At 36.2% G+C, this 11951-nt stretch overlaps 1 protein-coding gene across 1 annotated transcript; it reads right to left on the bottom strand.

Moving 5' to 3' along the window:
• Positions 1-8810: 8810 nt before the first annotated feature.
• Rpl10l (ribosomal protein L10-like) lies at positions 8811-9749 on the bottom strand. The gene has a single exon (XM_005376851.2). It carries the CDS (start codon positions 9667-9669, stop codon positions 9025-9027), a length of 645 nt encoding a protein of 214 aa, XP_005376908.1. The 5' UTR covers positions 9670-9749; the 3' UTR covers positions 8811-9024.
• Positions 9750-11951: the final 2202 nt, after the last annotated feature.

Below are 11951 nucleotides of genomic sequence, written 5' to 3'. Positions count from 1 at the left end.
CTTGCAATTGAAAAATATTGTGATAAATTTTAAAAGTCCATCATATTGTTAATCAAATCTCTGTCAGTGAAACTGAAAAAAGTACTGGCATTGTTTATGGTTAATTTACAGTAAAACAGGTGCATAAAATATAAGATATAGTACATGAAATATATTACTTTATTATAATATTTTATCTTCGTGATATAGAAGCTGGATAACTGTATCAATATATTTATCTACTGATTTATTTAATTTTACTAGAGACACATGAACAGGGTTTCACAGATGGAAATTTAAAATTTGCTCATATTTAAAATACGGGTAGAGAAGTAAAAAGATCACAGTTAAGAGTATTTTTAGAAGTGTGGAACTTTCTTCAAATTGAATGAAATTTCATTACTGAAATTTTTCTTTCTTTCTTTCTTTCTTTCTTTCTTTCTTTCTTTCTTTCTTTCTTTCTCTCTTTCTTTCTTTCTTTCGACAGGCTCTCACTATGCAGGTCAGGCTGGCCTTGAACTCACTATGGAGCTCACGCTGGCATTGAACTCCTGGTAATCCTCCTATCTCAGCCTCCCAAGTCCTGGGATTACAGGCATGCACAACCATACCTGGATGAAATTTCAATAATCTTCCTGAGTATAGTAGTTTGGACATTTACTATATGGTTCATGGAAGATAGTCATCAAAATTCTTCTACAACAGGTTTGAATGTGCACATACAGAATTTATTTTCCTGGACTATTTGTAACTGGGCCCCCCTGAGGTCATTGGTTTTTCAATAACACATTTGGAAATATATCTAAACTTTGCCCCATAACTGTCAGTTATTAAAATTGTCACCCAGTCTCTTCAAATCTCTCATGTGTTGCATTAGTATAGCCCAGACTAGTGATTTCAGCAACTTAGAGAAGAAAGGGGACATTACCTGCTCCCCATGTTCCTCTGATTCTGTTTCTTCAGTTAGGTTATCAGCAACAGAAGGTCAAATGATTCCCAGTCACAGGAGGCAGGTTCCTTTCATTTGTTCTCTTTGTAGTACTAACTGCCCCTTGGTTCCCCAGGTAGCTGGTGGCCAAAAGCTGAATCCTAGAAATCTGCCTGTTCTTTAGTGGACACTGGATTACTCTGTGTCTCCCCCATTGAAACATATGAAGGAGAATTTGCCTCAGGTACAGTGGCTTTTTAATTTTCTTACTTCAAAGGCCTCCAAGGAGAAAATGTCACATGCACTCTTGCCTCTATGTGTCCCCTTTGATAGGCCATACTCTCAGGGAATGGAGCAGAGGACTAACCATGTGGCTACACTTTAAAGCACCATAATACCCATGACCTAAGGGAAATTAAATTTAACCTTAAAATTCAGAAACTGGGGATGGAGCCTGTTTCCTGATATGCTCTCAGTTCTGACATGCCATAAGCCTTTCTTCTCAGTAATTTATAACATTTGGGCAAAGAAAATCACCATATCCTGACAAATGGATGTACTGCACCTCACATGCAGGGGAAGAGATAATTTTTGACCTAAGAGCACTGAATTTCTACAAAAGATGCCATCCTCTTCCACAACCTCTTTATTTTTATTTATCAGTCAACTTGGGACAATGGGAATTTTCATAAATAGTATCCTTGAGGAATACAAGTTGTCCAAACATGATATTTTATACTGTAAATATAACCCTGGTTTTAAAAAAATATTTGGAGCACAAAAATACCTCCTGATCTAAAAAATCTTTTTAATTTATATAACGAATTATGTGGTGTTGGGGTCCACAAATTTAAAAACGCTAATTTTCCATACTTCCTTAAGGAATGAAAGGAGGCTTGGTATTATCAGTGACAACCATTTGATATTTCCCATTATCTCCTTAAGGATGGGCCATCCTCTCCCACCCACTATATACTTTCCCAGTATAAAATTTAAAAAAAAAACACAGTAAAAGAAATATTACCAAAAGCAGGTGAGGAAAAGATGATTTATGTATATCCTGAACTTAAGAGTAACAATGACTTTAAAATACAGTATTTCTATATAGCACTCCAGAAAGAATTTTCTTAATTAAAGATATATGACAAAATATACTTAGTGTAATGCCATATTATGAAGGGTAGGGAAATAGTCCATTATGTAAAGAACACTTATAGAAGTTACATTTCCAAAACAGCCCAAGCATTTGCAATAATTCTTGAAAATCAAATGAAACAAATAAGTGTCCCAATAATTTCCTATTATGGGGAGAAATGTACTCAGCATACATTTATATACAAGTAAAAATTGCAGGAGATCCTAGTGGAAATCTAACTAGCGGAAATCTAACCAGTGTCAAAGCTATTCAGCAACTGGGCTCAGTATTTTCCAAAGCAGGTCAAGGAAAAGAAATGTACTACAACTGGGACTGTGGCTTACACATGGCTGAGTGGAAATGGTGTTAGTATAATATGTATAATGGAAACTCAGAAGAAGAATCAGAACCTGGAATCCATCAAAAGGTATATACTATTCTTCACTGTGTTAATTAGAGTTTAGTTAACTTGATTGGCTGAGATTTGCTATGGGAAAATGGTGGAGTATTCTTGTAGTTGTATCAGGATTTGTCAGGGAGCATAGTCTGGGGGTCTATATATGGTCACAAACTTACATGGTACTCTTCCCTTCTTCTGCTTCTCAGCCATCTAAGGAGCTTTTCTCCAACAGGTCTTTTCACCATGATGTATCTTCCTTGGATCTAGCTGGCCATAGGTTGAATCCTTTTTTTAAAAAAGGAGCTAACATCTCCCTCTTTAAGTTGTGGATGTAAATTATTGTGTTCAGTAATACGAAAACTAACTAGTTCATAAAATGTGTACTACAGAAGTAACCCTGTTGCTGTGACTGTAGTGGATGATGCGGTTCAGAAGCTTGAGGAGTTTAGGAAGCTTTGGATACACAAGCTAAAGAAACATTAGGATGTTGTAAGCAGAGCCAGATGGATGAGTCTGGTGAGAGCTCAAAAGATCAAAATGCTAATAGCAATGAAGCAGTAAAAAGTAGAATCAAAAAATTTTCCTTTTGGAATAAGGATTCCATTGGCATTTGTACAGGTCATTTGTGCTATCCTTTGGCAGAAAATTTATTCAAATTTTGCCCATGTTATGAGACTTGACTGGAGATTAAGGGCAGTAAAATAATCTGGTGGATACACTTTCAAAGTAGCCCACAAGAGGCTCTGGCATGGGTACTGTTGGCTGCTTTTAGCTAGATTTATGGTAAGAATTGGCAAGAAAAGGCAAAGCAGAAAAATATGAAAAAATTTAAATTTTGGCCTGAAAGACCCATATATAAAATTTAGACCAAATGAGGTATGGCTACTGAAGAGATTTATACTACTATAAAGAAATTACACACTTTGTACAGGAATTTGAGGAATGGTGTCTTGAGCAAATCCCAGGAGTTATGAAGATCTCATTTATCACAGGCTCAGCTGTGGAAAGTTTTATCCTTTTTATGTGAGAAGACAGTTCCTGGAATCCACCATCAAGACTATACTAGGTCAACCAGAACTCATTTTGCTATACTTAGCCACACAGGCACTCAAAGATTGCTGCAACCAAGGTCGAAAGGGGACCAGCTACTACTCTTGGTCATAGTAGCCCTTGACAGTGCCCATGTGATGCTAGTTAGTCATGTGTGCAGAATGCAAAAGTGGTGAAATTGTAGAGATTTCCACTCAAATTTGGAAGAGAAGCCCGGGAACACAGGCAAGCAGTCCAAGTGGAAAGTGTGCATTGCAACAAAGCCAAAGGTCAATGGAGACACCAGGAAGTTGGATATGTCAATAATCTGGAGCCCTTGCAGAAGATGTGGAACATGTACAGCTGTGGTTGGCACCAGCTCAAGAAAGGACATGTGGGCTGCTGCAACTAACAAGACCAAAAGAGTGGAACCCCTCAACCCCTTGAAACTCATATCGCTCCACCATGAGGCCCAGATGACAGATATGGTGACACAGGACTGAATATTTGTGCTGTTCAATTCTTACTTTTGTCCTATTCTTTTCTATCCCATAGTTTCTCCTTTTTTTGGAATGGGAATGTTTACCCTTTGCCATTACACTTTGGCACTATATAATTTTAAAAATTTTCAGAGAGATTTATAGCTAAGAATTTGCCTTGAGTCTCAGAAGAGACTTGGAATTGGGTTTTTGAAAAAAGGTTGGGAACTTTGAGACACTGAGAAAGGGATTGTTGGATTTTCAGTTGTACGCAGGATAGTTGTGTTAGGCAGAAATTATGCACTTGGTACTATCTTATTTGGAGATTATGTGGAGTTTAATATGTTTGGATACAAAGTAGATAAGAGGTGGGATGTGACAGAGTGAAGTGTCAACATGGATTTGCAATTTAACCAAGAGATTTGTAGGATTGTCTGGGTGGGTCATGGAGGTGTAGTCTTGTCCTCCACCCCTTCTTACCTGGCACTGTTGCCTTGGTCAACTTCTCAGCTTCCAAGAACTAAACAACTTTGGTTTGCCAGGCCCTTCCCCCATAATGCGCCTGTGTTGGAGCTAGGTAAACATGGACTGAATCCATTTAAAACTTGAACCAAATGAAACCTCTCTTCTTTTAAGTTGTCTGTTATCCAAATTATGTCCAGAAACAATAAAGTTGACTAATACACTATCCCTGCAGAGTCTGTTATCTATCTTTTCATCCTTAGGCCATTGGCAAGCAGACAGATAGCAATATCTAGACTTACACTTCTGTACTCAGACAGAAGGCTAGATAACATTAACAAAGATAAAAATTTTGTGAAAGGTTAAAAAGAGAAATTCATGCCCAACTTTCAGACTAAACATAAGGCCTGTAAACAACAATTTATACCACATGCAAGAGGTATGGTAATAATGGCAAAACAGTTAGATACCTATACTTTTGTAAAATGAAAATACTGAATAAAAAATGTGAGTAAAAAAGATTTTTAAAAGTACAATTGTGAGGAATAAGGCAAACCTCATAGTTGAAACACATGCAAATAATACTAATTAAATTTTCTTCAAAAGAAATTCCAAAATAGATCACAACAAATAAAATGACACAAAAATAGAAAATACAAAACTAAGGATTAAAAAAAATTAAATACAATAATGAACTCAACAAACTAAGGATTAAAAAAAATTAAATACAATAATGAACTCAACTAAATCTAGACATCAGATATACTTAAGTAGGAGTAATTATAGTTTCAACACAGAATATTAAGGCCATAAATAATTAAAAAACAGAGATAGAAGGGTTAAAAATTTGGAATTCAGCAGCAGTGAGGTAGGAACAAATGTAATTACATCAATATTAACAAGTTGCCCTGAACTTTATGTACTTAATACATGCAAAGCACAATGATACCCCTTTCTTAATGTATAATCTCATTTAATCCTTAAAAATCCCCATAATTAAAGTGTCAGTCCTATTATAAAGGACAAAACTAAGGGGTAATGACATTAAGAAATCTGTCCAAGTAAATGAAGGAGCTGATGTGCAAATCCAATCATCCTGACACCAAAACTTCCCTCCCTATCCACTATTATGACAATAACCTCATTTAGAATCATAATTGAAGGTTTAATTTTCATTTTTTACTTTACTCATTATTTTATACATTACTTGCTTTTTAAAGACGGAATATTTTAATGAATTCATTATTCTATCCTACAAGCACACAAAAACTGTACAAAGGTAGTGGCAGATGAAGTTTGAGATTAAATGTCTTAGCTCAATGTTTCTAGCAGTAGTGGCAGAACCAGAATGCTCAATTTGAATTATACAGAGTTGGCAACATAAGGAAACAAAATTTCTTGCAATGAAGTAGGGCATGGTGGCCCAAGCCTGTAATCCTAGCACTTGGGAGGCTAAGGCAGGAGGATTGTTGTGAGTACAAGGACAGCCTGGGCTACAAAGTGAGTTCAAGTCCAACCTGAACTGCATAGAGAGACCCTATCTCAAAAGACACACAAAAAAATTCTTGCAGTGGTAGTTGCAACCAATTCATGCAAGGGATGAGATATATATTTATGAAAAATACATATGCCTATCTACTATCTATCTATCATCTATCTGTATCTATCATTTATTTTATATATTTCTACAGAATAAATATGCCAACCTAAATATGCTTAATACCATGTTTTGATGAAGTAGAAATGGTGTATTATATAAAAATCATTTATGAAATGAATTTTGAAACTAACAGTACAGTGCATAATCCTTTTTCATCTTTAGTTAAGAATTCCTCATAAAACCTGGAGACTCAGTCTAATTCAAATTTTGTACTGGGCAATATTTCCTTAAATTTAGTTAACAGTATTCATCTGTTTATTTCAAATAGACAAACCGTTCTCTTTTTTGCATGAATAGTGTATGAATAGAATTTATGAATTACATTTTCCATTTTATTTCCATCCATATTAAATTTTTTGTTTTGAATGGAAATTTTAAGATAATGATGAGCTATCCAAAAATATGATTAAATTTTCTTTCATGTTGTCTTATCACTTTTTAAATAAGGTGATTAACTAAAATCAGAGAATGTGGATAATAAAATCACGGCATTGGAAACCATTGTAAGATTTTTTTTAAAGTGAAAATATATTTCTACCAACATTAAAGAAAGTAAGATTTATAAATAATTCTTTATAATGCAAACTGGAGGTTTTATTCCTCTGTTTTTTTTTTTAATCATTCTTTTGTTTTGTGATGCTGGAGACCCAACATGGATTCAGTCCATGAGCTATATCTCTAACTCTCTTTTCATATATATGCAACAGATTGAAAATATTTTCTAGCTTAATTATTCACTCTTTTTTTGTGTGTTCTCAAAATCACTCAAACAACTATGCACTCACTGTGTATACTGGATTAAACTATGAATTATCTTGTTCTGAGAAATTGATTCATATATATGTATATATAAATATATATATATATGAGAAGAGAGTTTGGGCTATAGCTCACAGGTGGAGTGCTACGAGGCTTTTATAGGTAAATGGTCACAACTAGAGACTATTCATAAGTGAAATAAATCAGACCTGCATGTGTAAGCAAGGTATTGTCTCACTAGTGTAAGAACTTGAAAGAGTGAATAAAAACTAGGATATGATAGACATTATGAAACAAAAGGAAAATGCTCAAAAGTAAAGGGCAACTGAGGTATGGGAAAAGAGAAGGGAAAGAAGGGGAAATTATGTAAGTATGCATATACGGGATAGCTAACATAGTTATACTACTGTCTTCTATTGCTTTACTGAAAGGAACAGTTAATGATTACTTGTTTGATCAATCCTGCATGTCTCTGTTTTCCTGAGGAACCAATTTGAAGATCAATACGTAATACAACAACCATTGTTAATTTCCTACAACTTTGTAACTCTGTATTGTTTATACTGTTTTTATGCTATTTTGTAAATGGATATGTTTGTTACTATGTTTTCCTTCTTTTATTTTTAAAATAAATTTAAAAAAAATAAAAAATAGAAAAGGAAATAAAATTTAAAAAAACGAAAATATTTTCAAAGCTAGATGCACTAACTGCTTGTTTTGTGCTTATTTTTGCACTGTGGGTTTTTGAAAGCTTTTTTTTCCTTTGGGAGACAGTATAGTAAGATAAAAACAAGACTTGACAGATCTTATCACCTTCATTTGCTAATTGGATATGACTTCATTTCCTAGGCAATTTGAGGAATGTTCAAAAACACACCATGGAAAGTGCTTCTCAGGTTGAAGAGCCCTGGCAATATATTCAAGTTATTCAGTATTTATTTAGAGTTATCTTTCTCAAGTTTATTTGTCACATGTCAAACGTTGTTGCTTACAATAGCAACCTAGTTTAAAAATACACAAACAGAAAATATCTCACAGGAGGATCTTAAAGAATTATCAAGCCAGAAGTAATCTGTTAGGACTGACAAAGGACTTTAAGTAAATGGAAACTACTTAAACAGCAAGTTTCCATGTTTTCTACTCCTTCCTTGCTTTCATTAAATGTGTTGATTCTAAAGATAAATGGCTCCCATAAGAAAACCAAAGGTACTGCTTGCAAGATTTGAGATCCAGAAGACTAAATCAACTTAAAAAACAAGAAAAACAGTAACAGGGAAAAAAAAAAGAAAAGTACAGACCCAGGGAATTCGTGTAGTTTCTAAAATAAACAAAAATCACCTTTATGATCAATGCAACTGTAATGTAGGACAAACTACAGATAGTAAAGTCTCTCTAGGGTTCTCTTAGGGCACAGATAGCTGATTAAGTGTCATTTTCTTTCTTCTGTTGATTCTACGGAGGCCTAAATACAAGCAACATGAACGTTGTTGTCACCTATGACCTTTTGGTGATGAAGAAAAGATTGGACTACTGTCTCTTGAGTGTAAGATAATGTAAGGCTTGTGTGGAAAAGCTTTTTTTGGTATACTCAACTGTCTTGAGGCTGATAATCAAAAGTGATAGTTAATTCTAAAACTAATGTACAGAAATTTATAGGAAAACATAAGCAATCAAATTCAGAAATAAGACCAGTTTTAGAAGTTGTAGCCGAATTATCACTAATGCCTACCACTATTTTCATCCTTACCTTTTAGCTTTCTATATGCAATAAGAATTTTTCACACAACTCTTGAGTTTTCTCTGGCTATTTTTAATCCAAAATGAGAACTATTATAATTTGACTGTACTACAAATATTTCTATAATTTATAACTTTACTACAAACAAAACAGCACATCTTTAAATATTCTCATACAGTTACAGTGTTTGGATTAGAATAGCTTTCTATAAATGGCACACAAATTTCTCTTTAAGCAAGTATTCTCCATTAAAACATGTTGTATTAACATAAATATTATTTCTCCAGCATTCTACAATCTAAAATTGGGTAACTATTTTTTACCAATTTTTTTTTACAATTTTTTTTTTTGTTTTTTTGGTGTTTTTTGCCAGCGAGGAGAATTTATTGTCAAACTTAAGTCCCACTGAGGGTCCAGGGAACCGTGGTCCAGAGAACCGTGGTCCAGAGAAGCCTTCAGGAGCACAGTGCCCGCCACTTGTCCAAACAGCCACGACTGGGGACGTACTTGACTCCGCAACCATCAGGGAGGAGGCGCTTCATAGCCATCTGTTCTTCGAATTGATCAGCATTATACTTGGTAAAGCCCCACTTCTTGGAGATATGGATTTTCTGGCGTCCAGGGAACTTGAATTTGGCCCTGCGCAAGGCTTCGATCACGTGCTTCTTGTTCAGCACCTTGGTGCGGATGGACATGATGACCTGGCCAATATGGACCCTGGCTACAGTACCCTGGGGTTTCCCAAAGGCGCCGCGCATGCCCGTCTGCAGCCTGTCAGCTCCCGCACACGACAACATCTTGTTGATGCGGATGACGTGGAAGGGATGGAGCCGTACCCGGATGTGGAAGCCATCTTTGCCGCACGTTTTCACCATGTACTTGTTGGCACAGATACGGGCGGCCTCCAGGGCTTCGGAGGAGAGCTGCTCATATTCACCCGACACCATGTGGGCGCACAGTGGGAATTCGTCCACTTTTGCCTTCTTCCGACCCAGGTCAAAGATGTGAATCTTCGCATTCGGGACCCCTCGGCAGAAGCGGGACTTCGGGTACGGCTTGTTCTTACAGTAACGGTAACAGCGAGCAGGACGGCGACCCATAGTAGCGACCGGAACCTCAGCCAAACGTCTGAGGGGCGCGCCTGCGCAAACCGCACTTTATATCCGTTACCCATCACTCTTTGCAGAAATGATAGATCTGGAGATCCCCGGAAGACGCGCCTTCCGCATCGTACCCAGAGGGACGCTCTGCGCCTGCGCAACCAGGTGTGGCAAAAATGGAGACCGGTGAAGGCTGCTACAGTCACTGGCTGAGGAATATGACCCCTCTGTAAAGTCATAGGAGACATTTCTTGCTGCCCGTCATATGAGCTCTCTACAAGGTCACAGAAGCTATTTCTTGCTGCCCATCTTGAGCTTAGGACGCTCACCTTTGGGTTTGACGTATGGAAAAAATGTTCTACACTGTAAAAACATCCCCTCGAATTCTATATACTCTCTCTCCAGTGTAGCTAAATAATTCACTTTTCCAGCCCCAGTAATTCATTGTCAGTGTATGTGGGTGGGTCAGTTTCTTGGACAGAAGGTGACCACCTTCCTTGCCTAAAGCAATTGTTTGGCACTGTGGTGACATTCTCAATAAAAATAGCGGAGGGGGGAATAAGGAGAAGGTATCTGTTGTACATATTGGTTGATAATTGTTTCATAAACATAAACTTATGTATTTGACCTGAATGATGTTATTATCAAATGTTATCCACAAAATTGATTGACATACTAGCTAATTTTTTTTTTAATTTAAAACTTTGCATTTTCAAACGTTAAAGCTGCTACAAATTGTATACAAGTCTTTATTTTTTGGTAATCTTTTACACCTTAGTTTAATCCTCTTCGTTTTCCTTCTAATATTAGATTTTGTAATAATAGGAACTAGATCAGGAGGTAGGGAAAGAGAAGAGAAAAGAGAATGTATGAATAATTTACAAACACTACTTGCATTTTTCAGTTTCTCTGTTTCTTCACAAGTCGCTCATATTGTGGTTACAAAATTCTTCCAAAATGAATACATTGTGTGAATGGTTTTCCTAACAGAGAAGAGAAACAGTTGTTACAAAATACTTCTTGCAGTTAAAGGAGTAGAATTTTACGCAATATCCAAATTAGGTTAAGAAAATAAAAGCGCTCAGTGTGGAGAACTTTCCTACGTTAGTTAGACATTTTCTTCCCTTTCCTTCATTTTTTCTTTCTAAATTTTCATATACAATTCCTGTATACTTTGTCCCTGAATATGAAAAAAAAAGCAGCAAGTACTATGTAGTCCTACTGTGCTTACACGCTAGGAGAGGATTTAAATAATGTAATTTTACAAAATAGAGCAGGCAAGAACATGGAATACAGAACTAAAGCAAAGCCAGTGTGACTGTGATTGAGGTGAATGGCATAATGTGAGCCCAGAGTGCATGGTGTATGGTTGAGAAGAACCTAGATCACCTCAATCCCACTTTAATGAGTTTGGGATTCTGGTCTTTTAATACAGGCTACTAAAGAACTATACACAGCTTTTATTCCTCTGAATATGGTATGGCTACCAGACCAGACCAGACCAGACCAAAGTGAGATGCACAGAGGTGAGAAAGGTGGTCTGTGTGATATTGGAAGGCAGAAATGGGAAATTGAAAATGCTTTAATATATTTTTATATTATAAAGTACATTTCTACATTTATTTACTACTACATGCCCACAATCCATCCAGGGGAAAGGAGTCTGCAGGATCAGAGGAAGATCTCCTATTGGAGTTCATGTGCCATCATGCACTCATTCTTGCCTGTGTAGATCCAAGACCCTAGAATTCTCTGACCAGAAGACACTGTGATACTACCCGATTCTGTCAGCATAAGCTTTTTGTTTAATTCAGGGGAAAACAATCCTGGTTTGCCTGGGACTGTACCAGTTCAGCATTTGAAAGACTGGGTCCTGCAAAATCCCTCAATGTCAGGCAAAGTCAAAGGGTTGATTACATTACTAAGCTCATGCATGAGGCCTCCTTAGTTATAGGATCGATTCAGAGGGTGGAAAGAGGGTGAGAGCCATACTGGGATCTTCCATTTATACTCCTCTTTATAACCTCATAAATATTAAGATGGGAAACATACTAAATCAAGATATTTAAATATTAAATTTAAATGTTAAAAGCATTTCTCTAAATTCCAAGATTTTAATTGTTCATTTGCCTCCCTATTCTGTGCATCATGCTAGGCAAAACTTGAGCCCCAAAATGTAAAAGCTGTCTTAGAAATAGCTTAAAATACAGTTGAGAAGATGAGCCATAGGGAAAAATTATTCAACTTTTTTCTTATTTGATAAATTTGTTACTTTGATAAAT

This window comes from Chinchilla lanigera, unplaced genomic scaffold (genome assembly GCF_000276665.1).
Source record: "Chinchilla lanigera isolate Chin_1 unplaced genomic scaffold, ChiLan1.0 scaffold00008, whole genome shotgun sequence".
Lineage (NCBI taxonomy): Eukaryota > Metazoa > Chordata > Mammalia > Rodentia > Chinchillidae > Chinchilla > Chinchilla lanigera.
This window is presented reverse-complemented; position numbering and strand designations above follow the sequence as displayed.